This window comes from Protomyctophum bolini (assembly GCF_963924005.1).
Source record: "Protomyctophum bolini genome assembly, chromosome: 15".
NCBI lineage: Eukaryota > Metazoa > Chordata > Actinopteri > Myctophiformes > Myctophidae > Protomyctophum > Protomyctophum bolini.
In genome coordinates, this window is record NC_137876.1 from 12,658,681 (window position 1) to 12,676,928 (window position 18,248).

General features: G+C 43.6%; 1 protein-coding gene across 1 annotated transcript in view; it reads right to left on the reverse strand.

The window, feature by feature from the left end:
• Positions 1 to 18,248, reverse strand: part of LOC308329721 (ryanodine receptor 3) — a gene marked incomplete at its 5' end in the record, with an annotated part of 233,978 nt that overhangs the window by 165,328 nt on the left and 50,402 nt on the right. The window contains 8 exons of the mRNA XM_080784219.1: positions 1,986 to 2,121; positions 4,804 to 4,984; positions 8,290 to 8,411; positions 10,478 to 10,642; positions 11,823 to 11,979; positions 13,757 to 13,831; positions 16,675 to 16,768; positions 17,844 to 17,946. Coding sequence (XP_080640345.1) covers positions 1,986 to 2,121; positions 4,804 to 4,984; positions 8,290 to 8,411; positions 10,478 to 10,642; positions 11,823 to 11,979; positions 13,757 to 13,831; positions 16,675 to 16,768; positions 17,844 to 17,946 — 1,033 coding nt within the window. The remainder of the gene's footprint in view (positions 1 to 1,985; positions 2,122 to 4,803; positions 4,985 to 8,289; positions 8,412 to 10,477; positions 10,643 to 11,822; positions 11,980 to 13,756; positions 13,832 to 16,674; positions 16,769 to 17,843; positions 17,947 to 18,248) is intronic.

The following is an 18,248-nucleotide window of genomic DNA, read 5'->3' on the forward strand; positions in this document are numbered from 1 at the left end:
TAACTGTTATGGTCAGCCCATGATTGGCACAGAAGTCCAATAACAAGCCACCACTCGGGTTCAGATCAGGGAGATCGTTCCTCCCAAACACGCCACTCCCAAGTGTCTCATTGCCCACGTGCATTGAAGACCCCCCAGTAAGACTACAGAATCCCCCACAACAGGTGGCCCATACAGGGCCCCATGTAAGGCACCTTGAAAATGCTGCATGTCAGAGCATACATGGCTCTCTGCAAATACTTGTCTCGTATACAGTATGTGAATAGGATTTGCAACCCCATTGTCATGGTATTGACCCTTATATTATTATTATAGCTCTAACAGAAGCAAAGATACGGGCTATGCTGTATTGCTGTAAATGGTGGCGGCCATTTTGAAAAAGGTGTATAATTCAGAAATGAAAGGTAATGCAGCTTGTGTCTTTGGATAAATCTTTTCCTATGACCCTAAGGTACTTCCAAGCCAAAGAGGAAACTAAATGAAAGTTTTAGTGGATAAGGGGGGGTAAAGTTACCCTGTTAAAACCAACTTTTCGAATGAAATGTGCATATTTTACCCCCGTTGTCATAAAAACGAGAAAACTTTTAGATTTTTTAGTCTTGAAATCTATTTAATTGGATTCCTTGACCTTAAAAATGTATACTTTGGCACCAATATTATTATTATAGCTCTAACAGAAGCAAAGATACAGGCTATGCTGTATTGCTGTAAATGGTGGCGGCCATTTTGAAAAAGGTGTATAATTCAGAAATGAAAGGTGATGCAGCTTGTGTCTTTGGATAAATCTTTTCCTATGACCCTAAGGTACTTCCAAGCCAAAGAGTAAGCTAAATGAAAGTTTTAGTGGATAAGGGGGGGTAAAGTTACCCTGTTAAAACGTATGTTTTCGAATGAAATGTGCATATTTTACCCCCGTTGTCATGGTAACGAGAAAACTATTGGGTTTTTTATTCTTGAAATCCATTTAATTGGATTCCTTGACCCTAAAAATGTATACTTTGGCACCAATATTATTATTATAGCTCTAACAGAAGCAAAGGTACGGGCTATGCTGTATTGCTGTAAATGGTGGCGGCCATTTTGAAAAAGGTGTACAATTCAGAAATGAAAGGTAATGCAGCTTGTGTCTTTGGATAAATCTTTTCCTATGATCCTAAGGTACTTCCATGCCAAAAAGGTTCTCTGCATCATGACTTGAAGTTAACGGCGAAAAAATCGGCCTTAAATCTTCCACTAATACAGACATAATAGAATGGAGTAGAGTGTAGACTATACCAGCTGTATACTGCAGACAGAATAGGAATGAGATCAGTGGTGGGGAAAAGCACTCAAATGTACACAAAATGTACCCAAAAGTAAAAGTAGTCATTACGCAGAATGTGTCATTTCAAGTTTTCAAATGTAGGAAAATCTTTTGAAAATAGATCTACAAGCTCACAATGTGTCGCATCGCGACACATTGTGAGCTTGTAGATCGGCTATTATTCAATCAATGGTCGAAATGTATGACTGAAGTGGTTACTGTATGTTTTGTAATAATAATCAAAATCTACAAAGCAACTAGTAACGAAAGTTTTCAAATAAACGTAGTGGTGGAGTAAAAGTACACTATTTGTCAATGTAGCGGAACAGTAGTGTAAATTGGAAATGCTCAAGTACAGTATGAGTACCTCAAAATTGTACTTAAGCACAGTACTTAAGTAAACGTGCTTAGTTAAATGGTGCATTTATATAGCGCCTTTATCCAAGGCGCTTTACATAGATTGTGCATTACATGCATGGCATGCATTACATTCACCCATTCACATTCATACACCGATGGCGGAAGAAACCATGCAAGGCACCAACCAGCACATCGGGAGCAATCAGGGGTTCAGTGTCTTGCTCAAGGAAACTTCGACACTCTGGGAGAGCCCGGGATCGAACCGTGCAGTTACCATCCGGTCACTCTACCCCTGAGCCACCGCCACCCCAGTAGCTCGTACCTAGTAGTTCGTACAGCAGGTTGAGGATGTCCTTCCAGGCGGCCCCCGCCTCCGATCCGCCACACTCCCTGAAGTGGGCGGCGCTGTTGTACACGCTCAGGCGGTCGATGCAGTTGGACACCAGGGTCAACATGCCCTGTGGAACAGGAACACAGCGGTACAATGATCGCACATGTTCATTTCGTCGGCCAAAACTATGTCCGTCGACTACCTTTTTTCGCCGATAAAAATGGATGACTATGGATGACTAAAACAAGGACTAAATATACTGACAATTTCGTCAACAACTGAAATGTTAGGGAGGGACTAGTGCAGGAGATGAGATCCAGTAGAACTAAAAGACAAGTCATTATTATGTTTGGTTGCGCTCGGGTGTTTGTTGAGCTCTGAAAATAGCAGATCTACAAGCTCACAACGCATCACAGCGTGACACGTTTTAATCACTTCAGGCATTTGTAAGTTGGCCATTCAAAGCAGATCTACAAGCTCACATTGTGTCACTTTGTGCGAGCTTGTAGATCTGCTAAGATGTTGGAGAAATATCGAAAGCGTTTGGAAACTTTTTATTTTATTTAACACAAATGTTCTCTTCTGGGGGTGTCTGGCTGGCACAAAACGTAGGTCCATGGGTGGCACAATCTGGGGGTCCTAGTTTGAGAACTACTGCGGTTGGGTGTACTGTGCAGTACATGCACTGTGCAAATTATTAGGAACCCCGTCCTTTTTGTCATTAAATAAATTGACCCGTTGACCCCCAAATCTATCTTGCCTTTTAAATCAGCTTCACCACATTGTAATGCAGGGGAACAGATTGTGTGTTAAACAAAAAGACAGCTGGAGTCTAAGGGAGATTAGAAGCCTAGAGACAATATATAAGACTTGAAATGTGCAAATATAATATAAAATTACTACTAGGCTGTGAGAAAGAAACACACAATGCAAAATATGAGTCAATAAAGTCAACCATCTTCAGTGCAATCCCTCTCCCAGAAATCCCACTGGTGGCTGAGTCAAGGGTGATTTATATATCGCAGAGAAGTATCTAGTGATCAAGTATGCTAAAAGGAGGGCTCAGAGCAGGAAGGTGAAATTGCAAATGATTTATGCTCGCAGGAAAAGTCCTTAGTCAGTTGTCAACCATGACAAATTGACCTTCGAAATGGTAATGAGGGGCCGAGATGGGAAAGAACTATTTTGGGGGACGTATTTCCATATAATACGATCTGAAAGTGGGCTGACAGATTAATTGTTTAATATTAAAGTGACCTGATGACATGCAAGAGACGGCAAAGACAGCATAGTGTGCGCCAGTGCCAATTATGTAAACTTGTACATATTCTATTATTTATGTATTTATGTTAATCTAATCGCAGCTTGAGGATCTGACGACATAAGGGAGATAATGATGTTTGTTTGAGTCTAGGGGAGCCTGGAGTTTAGACTTTGACACCAGAGGCAGCCGGAGAGGTAAGACATTTTAGAAGTGATGGCGGGACTCATTTAGCATCGAGAGGCTTGAGCCCGACTCATACTTTGTTGCGCTGACGGGGTCTCGTGCGTCGGTCTACTATTGTCTGCCGTTCTCAGTGAGCAGGAATTAGGCTTTAGACTCGTATCCCCAAAACTGCTGACACCTTCGATGTGTTATTGAAACGCAGTGCAAAGAAGTGTGTGATCTGGCATTTACACCGCGCCAACTGGCAACGTTAGTCCGAAATCTTCCTCACACACATCCTCATGGACGTACTTAGTGAAATGACCTCTGTCGCAGTTGGAACCCCTGACTCCAGGGCTTCTATTAGCTTACAGCCCTGGACAGCAGATCTGAGGTCAGGTGTTATTACATTACACGGACCACGTCGCTTCCACACCGAAGGGTGAATATCACGCGTGGTGGTTGAAGGATAAACTTATGTAATTTAGATAGCAATTTATGTAGACATAGCACTCTACAGTGTATACTTGTAGCCTTACTGTACAGATTTTCTACAGATGCTAGGTTCTTACAGTAGCTTCCTTATGATTCTTGATGACTATGTGTTGTTCTTGCGTACTGTAAGAACTCTGAATGTACTCTGCATTAAGAGCGTCTGCTAAATGCCTACAAGTTGTAAATTGTAGAAGTAGAGGTGGGTACAATGTACAAATAATACTAATGATAATGTTACTTAAGTAAAAGTCCTGTATTCAGTTTTTTAATGGCATCACACACCCCCCCCCCCCCCCACACACACACACACACACAGGTCATGTCTCACCTAGACACTCGACACAAAATTTCACCACTTGTGCAGGAAACCAGGTTCAAAGGCTTTAACCAAAAAAAACTGGAAAAGCATTTCAGTGTCATTTTTAGATCTTAGTGTTGGCTATTCAAAAAATAGCAGACCACAGATGTGCCATTCCAACTCTTTCTGATCTTTTCCTGAAGGTTTTCTGAAAATGCATGTTTTCCCTGCAGGATTTATTCACTGATTAGTCTTTAGCTAATTATACTGCTTCACTACTGAAAATAATTGTCCAGCAGAGGACCTCTATCTATTCAGGGAATCTGAATAGAATTAACATAACTCACCTTTTGGCCCTTTCTCACTGACAATGTTCTGTCTCTAACAATTTACTGCACAACTGTATAGAAGCTCACAGCTCGCGAGCTTCATGTACGTCAGCTGCGAAAAAAACTCTTGGAAGTTCTTGAAAGATGTTGAATAATTTTGATATAACTAAAAAGTTTGACAACTACTGATTTCGAAGGCACTTAGTTATACTTTCACCACTGGGGAGAGTTAAAAAATGAAAAAAAATGGAAGAAAATCACCTCTTGTTTGAAGAGGTTCTGGCGGTTTTTGAGCGAGCGCAGTTTGATCTGCTTCTCCTCGTGCTCCAGCTCGGCGTCCGGCAGCCTGAAGTAGGCGATGAGGTCATTGAGGGTCTGGAGAACCTCCTCTATGGGCAGCGCCAGGAACGCTCTGTTCTTCACCCCGAGAGAGTCCAGGTCCCTGGAGGACACAAGTTTACATTTTAATTTAATTTATTTTTGTCATTTTTGAGCCGTGCCAAGCGCAAGTGTGTGTGTGTGTGTGTGTGTGTGTGTGTGTGTGTGTGTGTGTGTGTGTGTGTGTGTGTGTGTGTGTGTGCGTGCGTGCGTGCATGTTTGTACGCCCATGTACGACCTATTGACCCCTGCAGCTGATGCTGATTGGGGTCGTATTCCAGGAAGGAGGGGTCATTACAACCCTTGTGCTTAACAACTGTGCTTGACTGAGACTCACTTCACAGTATGGTGTGATTTTTAAAAACAAAACAGTTGTCTGAGCATGCAGTACAACTTATTACAACAATGAATACAATAAAATAGCACAATAGCATATAGAAAACGTAAGCATATATACTGTACACAAGAAAATGAACTATAACTAACTATACTAATTATTATTTGTATTTATCTCCATAATCATATATATATATATATATATATATATATATGTATGTATGTATGTATGAACTATGAAGTGATTTCTTCATACAGTACATATAATATAAGCATTCAACAGATAGAGACACATACAGTAGGTGTAGAGCAACGTTTTTCAGGCCAAAGACCCCTTGGCCTAGATAGAGATGAAGGTGTAGGAACCAATATTATAGCTGTGGCCGTTTTAAGCTCTAACCCTAACCCTCGCCTCGCCCCAGACTAGCCTGAAAAAATGTACTCACACAGACACAAAGGGAAAGAGAAAGAGATTGAGCATGTGGCAGGGCAATCTGGCGGTTGTGTGTGTGAAAGCTTTTTATCAGCTAAAGGTCAAACGCTGGATCTGGAAACAGCGAGAGCGTGTCTGCTCACATTTATGTGACACTGAGTTGCTCTTTAGAAGATCCTCCAAGAGAAATAACAACCTGACTAAAGTGGACTTCGAGAGGCAGAGGAACCATGATAAACACAGCAGTGAGCAAGGATTTAATCCAGACTCTGCGGCACGCAATCAAGCCCAATCCAAACAACCCAAAAGCCTTAATGTTTTTCACATCCCTCCACTGCCCCCTTCACCTCCATAATTCTCATTCATTCTCTCTCTTTCTCTACCAATCAATCACACACACACTTATGCTGCATTCACACTGGCAGCTACAAAAGAAACAAAACTACAAAAGCAACAGAGCTTCTATCGCAGAGTCGCTGTTGAAGTTGTCGTACAACTCGCTCAGTAATATCTAGTCGAGCACGTGTCCAACGCTATAAAGGAAAGTAAATACAAATAGTTCATTTGTATCCTCCATCACAAGCAGGCATTGTGCGGGGAGAGAAGGTGAATGGCCCATTAAAACCGGGAAAGCGCTTTGTACTATGTTGTTGTTTCTGTTTGTTTGATTATGTGTCTGTAAAACCCTTAATAAAAACAAAGAAAACGGGAAAGCGTAATTTTAGATTTTTACGTTGGCTATTCAAAATATCCAGGAAGATATACAAGCTCAGAGCACGGCACAATGTGACACGCTACTGTAAGCTTGTATATCTGCTACTTTTTAGGATTTTAGAAAAAGCTTCAAAGTGTGAGAACTACTGATTTAGAAGGCATTTATATACTCGGCCTCAGGCCTTAATGTGTGGACAGAGATGTGTGGACTTAAACCCTGTTCACACTTACTGGGAATACTGCCAATTTAATCTTATATTTCATTGTGGCTCAACAGGGACTTATTATGCACATCCATATAAGCACTGCTGCAGGATAAAAAATGTATATAATAGTGAAAAAAAGAAAGAAAAAGTGAGTCAGCACGACAGCTGCTGCTCCGAAAAATGTAATGTGCATTGTTTTACCCACAAGAACGTCTGCATTATCATCAGCACGTAAGTGTGAACGCAGCTTTCTAGAGAGAAAGTGCATTAATAAGACAGAGGGAGAAATAAATCTCTCTCGCCGACGGCTCCCCCGCCGATGTTCTTAATCATGAACTTTTCACAATTCTCCTCCCACTCGCGTTCACACAGGCAACGAAACGGCACTAAACAGACTGAGATTATATGAGCTGGAATATGGACCCGAAGAGAGGTTACGACAATGACAACAAAACACTTAGTCCAGCCTCAACGTTCATCCAGGCTGAAGCGCGGCTTCCGCTGGCTTGAATAAAAATAGCTGGCTGTACTGACTTGAACGGGGGTGACAGGGGGGATTGTGTGTGCATGCTATTTATATAATCGGGGGGGGGGGGGGGTCTTGAGGCTGAACTGGCACCGCCGTGACAGGAAAACAGTGAGGCGTAGGAGGCTGCAAACGTGAGGACTGAGGACCAAAGGGGAACAGATCTGCCCTGTGCTCCGATCCATTCTTTTTTTCCCCTCCAATGTAATTTTATTGAGGCTCTGAAATTTCACAGCTGTTCGATCGCAATACAATGCATGTAGAACCACAAATTGTTTTAACACAACATAGAAAAACAACAAATACCACAATACGGACATTACACAGACACAAATAAAGAAATAAAAATAAAATAAACAAGACAAACTAGTAGAACACAGGTTAACAGAGTCTTTGTTTTTCTCTACGCTCCTATCAATCTAAAAGTAGAAATCCAAATTATATTTATTTTATTAGAAATTTGTTTTAATGGCTTGTTAATGGGAGAGGGAACGTTGTATGCCTGTCGTGACTCTTTTGTTTACGTCCTGCTTGTGCATGCTTGAAAGGCATGCTTGGAAATTGGACTTAACCGTGAAACCTCGCCATTATGATGGCCGGCAGGCAGAAAGGATCACAGATTTGACAGCCAAGATGATAGCCGGAGATGCCCAACATTGCCCATGAGTGTTGTCGAGGGGAAAGGCTTCCGTGACCAGATGGCATTTCTCAAAACAGAATACACCATGCTCTGCACTATGAAAGACGAGAGAGAACGTATGCCGAGGTAACCGGAACGCTCGCCCCAAAACACACTTGCCTATACATTTCTTTCCACAGACGGCTCGCTGTTTTGGGGCGAGCATTCTAGACAATAATACCTTCCCAATAAAAGCCTTGATGCAGCGTAGTTTCGCTGATTTCAAAAATATAAACTGTGTATACTTTTGTCTGTATACCTTGGTTATCCCACAGGGAAATTATATTCTCATCGCAGCCTACGAGAGAGCGGATCACGCTATTATTGGGAAGGTATTATTCTTCTGGTTTGAGGGTCCCAGCCTGATGACTACAACATATGATGTAAGATATTATCATCTTCTCCCGACCGGATCATAAACCTGCCCAGGCTAGATGATGATAGGCAACAGCTGTGTATGAGGTGAACGGCGTACCTGATGAATCTGCTGAAGAGGCGCGTTGTGTTGCGGATGATGCGGGCGGCGCGGGACTCCTCGTGCTGACAGCGCTGGAGGGCCAGCCCGTCATCCATGTGACCCTCTGAGTGCAGACAGGCCTGGACAGGGACGGACAGGAGGGAGAGAGAGAGACAGAGAGAGAGAGAGAGAGAGAGAGAGGGAAAAGATAGACAGGGGGTAAGAGAGACAGAGAGAAAACAAGAGAGAGAACCATTGGTGTGAATACAACGTATGCAACGTAGTCATGATACTTTGAGTCATGAGTACTTTTTCCAACACTGGTCATGACCCTGATGTATGAAGGCAGTGGTTCTCAAACCGTTTAATTTCTAGGAACCCCAGTTCAGTATACCAGCCCACATGGAACCAACAGGAACCCCAGTTCAGTATACCAGACCACATGGAACCAAATGGATCCACAAGGGTCTATTTGGTTCTATTTGTACACTCTCTTTTTTTAATCATCACCTACAGTACTTAATATAGATAATTGCTGGAGTCCATATGGATATTGTGCTAGTCTTCTCTTAAAAAATAAATTTCTTTTTAATCTCTCTTTTTTATAGCATTTGTGCACTGCACTAAAGAAACTTCTGAAAGGGCAAATAAAGTACTTGAAGCTGAACCATGTTTTAATTGGGTACCCTGAGAGAGAGCATAATAACAATAATAAACTGTATTCCTACAGCCCTTTCCGAAACAAGGTTACAAAGTATTTTTACAAAACAAAAACTGATTAACATCACAGCAGCATAACAATAAAGAGACAAAAAATTTGTAAAAGTAGAATTAACAAATCCAGACATGAAATCAATACCATCATATAACAGAAGACACAAAAAGGCATAACATGTGATATTAAAGCACAGATGAAGCAGCCACTGAATAGACAGGATGAAAAGAGCCTGGGCATGAAAGCAGGACTTCAGAAGTGAGGAGAAGGAAGACAAGACAAACCTCAGATGATCCTCAAATAGTGTGTTTGACCCGCAAAAGCCTGATCGTCCCATAATTAGGTGAATTGTAGGAGCGTTCAAGAGGGCTCTACCTGAGGATCTAAGGCTGTCATTCAGACTAGCTTGCCAAAATAAATTACCTCCCCATTGTTTTTTGCAAGGTGCTTGAAAACCACCTGAACTACATTTACACCCACCACTACTGACGACAGTAAAGACGACTTCAGTGGCGAGTTCAGTGATGACCTAGTCATGATTGGCTGCCTCCAAGCCAATGATAGTCTGAACGGCATAAAAACCCATACTCTGAACGCCGCACCGTGGAGAGAGTGGCAACAGCTAGAGGACAACCATAACAAAACACAGTGAATGAACCAATAAAAGAACGAATGAGAATGAAAACGGGCGCTACAAAGAGCTTGTTGCACCTGGCAGAAGAAGAAGAAGAAGAAGAAGAAGCCACCTATACTTGCTCTGCTTCTTTTTCCCTTCTACACCAAAACTTCAATTCACCCAAACAATGATTCAGGGTCGTGCATGTGGAACTGTTGTACGGGTCGCCAGTTCAAAAATGATTTTGTTTTTTGGGGGGTGGGGGTCACAGACTCATGGCCTGAAAAGGTTGAGAACCACCGAGTTAGGGTACCAAGCAGTTAGGGTGCTCAACAGGAGGTGACTCCGGCACCCCCTCCAGTGACCAGTCCCCACTGTCTGTACGGTCCTCAACTGGCCCGCGGTCCCAACAGACAGAGCCACGCATGCCCCTCCACTGGGGACAAACGACGCGACACAGAGAATACGTGTTCCCACTCCCTATTGTTATGGGGCCATGTGTGGCTGGAACACAGGTGACTGACACTACTACAGGCTATGTTTGCACAGGACAGAGACTGTCATTGTCTCACACGCGCTCCTGTCAACTCTGTCAACACGGCCAAGAGAGGGTCGGCCGGGGTTAAATTTAGACGAGCCGACACACACACTGACACTGACCCATCGCCCTTATCACATTAACAATCATCTGCTCATAGGAGTTCTGTGGCACGCGTGCCTGAGCTAGAATATTAGATCTGTGGCCTTTCTGATAGTGTTCAAAATGTCAAAAAGGGTATCAAATGTAATTTATTCGTTGCATTCCAAAAACTGTTGATGTTCTCCTCTGTGTGTGTGCGTGCGTGCGTGTGTGTAAAGTACTGCACATGTCTCACCCGTCTCTTCAGAGGTCCCAGGCGGGATGACTTGACGTCGGGCGCCTGGTAGGACAGCCAGAGGCCCGTGGCCACGTGCATGACGAAACACAGCGAGTCGCCATACTTGATCTCTGCCACGCCCATCCCCTCGATGTCCCGCTTGGGGCTCTGCTCCAACTTCTCCTGCAGGGTTAATGTGTCATTATGTAAACAACAACAGTCACAACAACAACAACAACAACAACACAGATGTCCTGAATGTTACAACCTTTGTGAAACTTCCTCCGCCAATGAAACTATCCCAGCTTATTATTAGCAAGTGAGCCAACCCCAAAAAAAGATTTGAATGCATTAAAATTTAAAACAAATAATGTAGAAAAATATATACAGTATGTCATGGCATTTTATCATTATTATTATTATTATTTATTTTTCGATTGATTGATCATTATAATAAATACGGTCAGAAAAGACCTGCAGCAGCCGAATGGTTGGCGTGTTTACTGTGGTGGAAAAACCACCACAGTAAAATGTTGCTCTTGTATGCAGACTCTTTTGTACATGTTTAATACGGGACTTCTACTTGTAAATGTTTGAATTCCGTAATTTTACTTGTAACACTATTAGAGTAGAGTATATATACATTGCAGTACTGATACTTTTACTTAAGTAAAACGTGTAAGTACTTTGACCACCACTGAATGTAATTGAAATGCAACTGATCCGGAGACATTGGGTCACTAATTGGCTCAGAGTCACATGGCCATATCTAAAAAACGACATTATCAGGGTTAAAACGGTCAACAGTCACATGCGCAGCGAGTCCATTTTGCCAAAGTCTGCGATTTGAGCTAAATTAACCTTGCATGGGTCCAATGACCCGTGAAATGTTCGCCGTCCTTGAAGAAACGGTAGATTTTTGCGGTGTAAGTAGAGAGAGAGAGAGAGAGAGAGAGAGAGAGAGAGAGAGAGTGGGTGGGATTCTCTGGAGTTTTCCACTGGCGTTTAGTAAAAAGGAGACTGTTTGATCTCTTCAAAATGAGGTCACCTTGAAGAGCTGCGTGCGTGCGTGTACGTGCGCGCATGTGTCTGTATGTGTGACGTGTGTGGGTGTGTGACGTGTGTGGGTGTGTGTGTGGGTGGGTGTGTGCATGTGTGTGTGTGTGACGTGTGAGGGTGTGTAACGTGTGTGGGTGTGTGGGTGGGTGTGTGTGTGTGATGTGTGTGGGTGTGTGATGTGTGTGGGTGTGTGCATGTGTGTGTGACGTGTGTGGGTGTGTGATGTGTGTGGGTGTGTGATGTGTGATGTGTGCGGGTGTGTGCGTGTGTGTGTGTGTGTGTGTGTGTGTGTGCGCGTGGTCACCTTGGAGGCTCTGAAGCAGAATGCGGTGGAGGCGGTGTCAGACCTCTCCCGGTCCTGCAGCACAACCCCTCTGTCCTCGGTCAGCGCCAGGTAGTGACCGGTGGTCAGGTGACGCAGGCGGAAGGGCTGACCCCAGCGAATGTGACTCCCACACCAGCTGTCAGGGGCAACACGCACGCACGCACAGCAGAGGAATGATTTCAGAAAGACATAGGGCGTTCCTATTAAACAATACAATTAGAACTCGTGTCATACTGTAGATGATTACGATGAAATCCGATTCATCTGCAAAAACTGTTCAGAGTCGGGGGCAATATGCATATAAAATAAGTGAATATAGGCTTAAATGTTAGCGCTAAAGCGGTGTGCCGCCCCTGACGCACGCACACATACACACAAACACAATCAAGGACATAATCAGAGACACATACACACGCCCACGGAAGTGCGCACACACATTCACAGAGACACACACGAATACGGCACGGAGCATGCCAAGACACACACAGAAGGAGACACACAAACAGAGTCTCTCTTACACAGACAGGCACGCGCACGCACACACACACACACACACACACACACACACACACACACACACACACACACACACACACACACACACTTCCATGGAGTTAATTTCCATAAGCCCTGCAAGCCTAATATGCCCTAATTAGTTAATGCAAACATCGCTGCCAGCTGTTAATTAGCTGCAATGTAGTGTGTGGCTGTGTAGAATAATTAAAAAATAGCTTAAAACATTTGACTAATTGTGCACTTTATTTCTATTTGATAATTCCCCTGTTGGGTGAAAATAAAGACCCTACGTTCGAACGCTGCAGCAGTGATGATGATGCAGACGATGCACTGAAACATCTGTAACTCTGCAGACGATGCACTGAAACATCTGTAACTCTGCAGACGATGCACCGAAACATCTGTAACTCTGCAGACGATGCAGACGATGCACTGAAACATCTGTAACTCTGCAGACGATGCACTGAAACATCTGTAACTCTGCAGACGATGCACCGAAACATCTGTAAACTCTGCAGACGATGCACTGAAACATCTGTAACTCTGCAGACGATGCACTGAAACATCTGTAACTCTGCAGACGATGCACTGAAACATCTGTAACTCTGCAGACGATGCACCGAAACATCTGTAAACTCTGCAGACGATGCACTGAAACATCTGTAAACTCTGCAGACGATGCACCGAAACATCTGTAACTCTGCAGACGATGCACCGAAACATCTGTAAACTCTGCAGACGATGCACTGAAACATCTGTAAACTCTCCAGACGATGCACTGAAACATCTGTAAACTCTGCAGACGATGCACTGAAACATCTGTAACTCTGCAGACGATGCACTGAAACATCTGTACACAGCCCTGTGAGGAAGAGAAGGCTGCACTGGAAACATCTGTAATATAACTTGTTGGTGATTCTCAACCTTTTCAGGCTGTGACCCCCAAAATAATCAGATTTGAACTGAGGAGCCCCCAAAATAATATGTCAACTGAGGACCCCCAAAATAATCATATTTAAATTGGTGACCACCCCAACCTCAACTCCTACATCCCAAGAGCGGGATGTAAGAGTTGAGGCATTACTTTGTGTTTGACTTAAAATAACCGATCTACAAGCTTAAACACAGGTTGAGAACCACTGCTCTAAACAGCTGGTGACATCAATGTCATGCAAGGAGAGAGAGAGAGAGAGAGAGAGAGAGAGAGAGAGAGAAAAGGAAAATAGAAGTAATACACATGCAGCCAGAAAGTCAAATATATACTGTATATACTGTAGGATGAATAGAATGATTTGTAATGAACAGAAAAAAGAAGGCTGAATTGAAGAGGAAGGCTGGATGGAATAGAAAGTGGGAGAGAGAGCCAGACGAGGGGTCTGGGTGACAGATCAACCCACCTGATACGTAGAGGCTCCAGCCTCCACAGGGACCTGGCCTTGGCTCCGGCTGTGCCCGTCTCATAGTTCACTATCCTGGGGACACCACAGGACCATGAGTGGGTGATCTACATTCACTGGAGCTTGTATTATTTCTCTCTCTCCCTGCCCCCTCTCTAGGTCGTCCTCAGACGAGCCCTCTATCCCTCCCTCACAACCACCCATATTGTCAAGGTCATTCTTAGAAGAAGACTATTTGTATTCCCACTGTGGTAATAGCTTGGAGGATGTAAGAAGAGAGAGCACATGCCCCCCCCCCCCTCCCTGCACACACACACACACACACACACACACACACACACACACACACACACACACACACACACACACACACACAGACACACACACACACCTATCAAAGGGAGCCACGTGGACAGATAACCCACTGCTACTATGCTGTCTATCAGCGATATGACTGGTTGGGCGCAGAGATAAAAGGGAGGCCCCGTGGCTCACGCTGTCAGTCTGGAGGGCGTTACTTCCCCCCCGCTGAACATTTAGGGGTCTCCAAATGTTCAAGGACGTGACGGGGCGAGGCGAGGCGAGGCGGAGCCAAAGCCGACAAGTCCGCGAGCATCTAATCCCCCCCCTCCTCCTCCTCCCTCCCCTCCCCTCTACCACATACTAAAAATAGACCGCTTAACCGACAAGGTGTGTGTGTGTCTGACACATTTTTCTGCACGTGTGTGTGTGTGTGTTTGTGTGTGTGTGTGTGTGTGTGCGTGCGTGCATGTGCACTTGTATTCAGTGGTGGGAAAAGTATTCAAAGCAAAGCAACACATCGTGAGCTTGTAGATCTGCTATTTTCAAATGAATATAGGGCTAAAGTATCTATAATCAAAATCTACAAAGTAACTAGTTTTCAAATAAATGTAGTGGATTAAAAGTACAATATTTGGATCTGAGATGTAGTGGAGTAGGAGTAAAACTCAAGTAAACTACAAATACCTCACAATTGTACTTAACTACAGTACAGTAAATGTACTTGACCTGACTCACACCTTTACAACAGACTGATGTATGCTTGTTGTATGAGATGTATAGCTGATGCAAGCTCGCAATGCATTTCCAATGGGAGTCACATGGTTTGACACAACATTTGTGTTGTATGAGGGGGTGGGGGGCAGTCGATACACAGCCGAAAGCCGTACAACACAAATGTTGTGTCAAACCATGTGACTTCCATTGGAAATGCATTGGGGCAAGATGTATCACACCCTTTGTATACATCTAGCATGCGTCAATGTTTTATGCTAGATCGAAAGGTGTGAGTCGGGCCTTAGGGTTAGAAATGTAGAGGTTAGGTTTGGGGCTTAGGGTTAGAAATGTCTGATAATAATTATGATGATGAAGTTGCGCGCAAATAAAATCCACAAGCTAACAACGTGATGCTCTGCGACTCACTGTGAGCTTGTACATCAGCCATTTTTGGCTTCAGGGTTTGGGTTATAAAAAAAAGGTAAAAAATAAAATCACTGTGATAAAATGCTTACGTCCTTGCAAGTATAGTAATGCTAACGTGTGTGTGTGTGTGTGTGTGTGTGTGTGTGTGTGTGTGTCGTGTGTGTGTGTGTGTGTGTGTGTGTGTGTGTGCGTGCGTCCCGCTTCGTCCCGTGGCCGCTAATTTGACCCACTTAACACAAAATTCAGCCGTATCTGTGTTAGTGCAGAGAAGCTGTGGATGAAAATAGCACAGCGGGGGCCATTTTGGCTCCTCCCTGGAGAGCCCATTGTCACCCTGTTTGGAAACATCTTACTGAAAAAAATATTATTATTATTAATTTTACTTGAGTAAAAGTATCAATACTGCAATATAGAAATACTCTGTTGCAAGTAAAAGTCAAAATGTGCTTAAAGTACCAAAAGTGAGAGAGTAAATAAATGATCACCTATCATTCATCATTGCCCTCTTCATCTTATTTCTGGACATACCAGCCTGATATTAGATGATGTGCTCCATCCATCGGCAAATTCACTATTAAAATATTCTATTCTCTCTCTCTCTCTCTCTCTCTATATATATATATATATATATATATATATACTGTATAAAAATACTGTAGTGCATATACATAGTATATTTATGGCGATAAGGTTGTCAAAGTGCAGTCTGGGGACCCCAGGGGTCCTTGAGGGGGTTCCAGGGAGTGTTAATACAGCACAATCATTTTAACCCCATTATCCATGTTTTATACATGAACTATTCAAAAATAGCAAATATACAATCTCGTGTCTTCGTGTCGCACTGAGAGTGTTTTTGAAAAATAATTTGAATCATTTTGAATAATGTTGCATTTTTTTAACACAAATCTTCTCTTCTGGGGTGAAAAGAAATAGATATGTTAACCACGTTAACAGTTTAAAGGCCCCAGACCCATTGATATCAAAACCGATCACATCGCTCCACAGGAGCGCCTGTTGTGCAACATTCAATGTTGCACAACAGTGGGACGTCATCGAAAATGCCCCCCCCCCCCCCCCCCCCGTTTAGCCGACGAGACCGAAAATCTTAAAACGTTAATAACTCTTGATCTAAATCATTCCGTCCAATTCTAAGCAAAGATCATGTGTTAGACGGCCCACCGCGGTCCAGTCGCTAGTCGCGGGAGATTTAATCATACCTCCCGTTGTTGTCAATCGCTTCTAGAGTGTTTTGGCTACATTTAGTTGCTCCAGCCACATCCGGTCCGTCTGTAAAAGTCTTCCGCTGCTATAAATCGCTGGGCGCACTGATTTAATGGATTAAATAACCCCGGGTAATCAAGGTGTTAACCTTTTTCTCTTTTGTGGGCAATTTCTTAAAAATGTTTTCAAAACCACTAAATAATAAATAATAATAAATATGTCCATTCATCAGTGCACATCATGCCCATGGTCACCTCTGTTCGTCTTCACTCTGGTCAGATCCTGGGATGGTCAGCACCTCGTCATGACCGTGGAACAGACGCATCACGTGACCACCCAGCAGGTAGCCTGTTGGACGAGACGGGAAGCTTTTCAAACTACACTCAAGCTCCAGTGAATGCAAACACAGCATTTAGTCAGTCTCTATAGCCTCGGTACCCAGGCTTTTATGTTCCTTCGCTATGGCTCAAACAATGAAAGCCTGGAGGAACGCGAGACCAGGGGAGGGGAGGGGCGGAGGGTCTCAGATCTGTGAAGCAATATTTCTCCAGCGATTGCTCCATGCTCGCGCGCCTCTAGACCAGAAAAGCACGCTGACTGGACCAGGCTACGGTCTGTATCAATAAAGGCAAACCTCCCTCCCCCCCAATAAATAAATACATAAAATACAATATAACTCATACAATTGGGGTGGTTGCATTTTGTCTCTCTGCTCTTCTATTGAGACATTTAGATTGTGTCAAAGGTCATGACTAGATACGGGATCTGACATGAATTGTGACCTGATGGTCAAGATTAAATTCATCCCCTGAGCAAATAAATTAGCCCCATTAGCTCAATGGTAAAACAGAAAATGGCAGCGTTCCAGGTTCAGGAAACCAGGTTCAATTTCTGGGGTAGAAGAAGAAACGGCATAGTGCAGCTGTAAGCACTATTAAATGGGGTGCATACGTTGGTTAGACATGCCAACTACCAGTCTGACAGGTATTAGTCCGACAGCACCGTCTCTCCCGACATGCGTGGCCGGTTAAAACTAACCCGTGCTGCGGGTTAAAACTCACCCCGTGGCTCCCTGCATGCGCGGCAGGTTAAAACTAACCGTAACAAAACACAGTGAAGTGAGCAAAAAAAAAAGAACGTCGGAAACTAACAAAAACGGGTGCTACAAGAGCTTGTTGCACCTGGCCAGTTATTACTGAGAGCGCAGAGACTTATTTTATTTAGAGGCAACAAATTGCTTTGCCTTGATGCCTGACGTCCAGCACCTGGCCTAAATATAGGCATTGAGATGTGCACGCAAATCTTCTCTGTGAACGGTTATGACTGAGGGTCATTCTTGTTTGATGAATATTCTTGTAAACATTTGTTGAAAATTTCTGAATTTATTTAGAAAGAAAAGCCCCGAGTGTGTGGTGCTCCTCACCCTGCTCCACGTTGCTGCCTGAGCAGGTGGGATGGACGTTCCACAGTGTCTGCATGAAGGACGCGTCCACCTGGATGGTGTTGCCATTGGAGATGGACAGGTGCTGCGTGGAGAAGACAGCCACGGAGGAGTAGACCAACATTATTATTACTGGCAGCGGTGGGGGAAAGTACTCACATTCTTTAGTAAAAAGTATCAACACTGCAATGTAGGATTACTTAAAAAATGTACTTGAGTAAGTTGAGTTGAATGTCCAAAAGTAATAAAGTAGTACGTCTGCATGCTCGAAATGCGTCGCAAGGCGACACGTTTGAGCTTGTCAATCTGCCACTTTTGACTTTAAAAAAAAAGTTTTGGACATAGGAGGTTTCCACCCGACAGACACGACGAATATTAAATACAGTA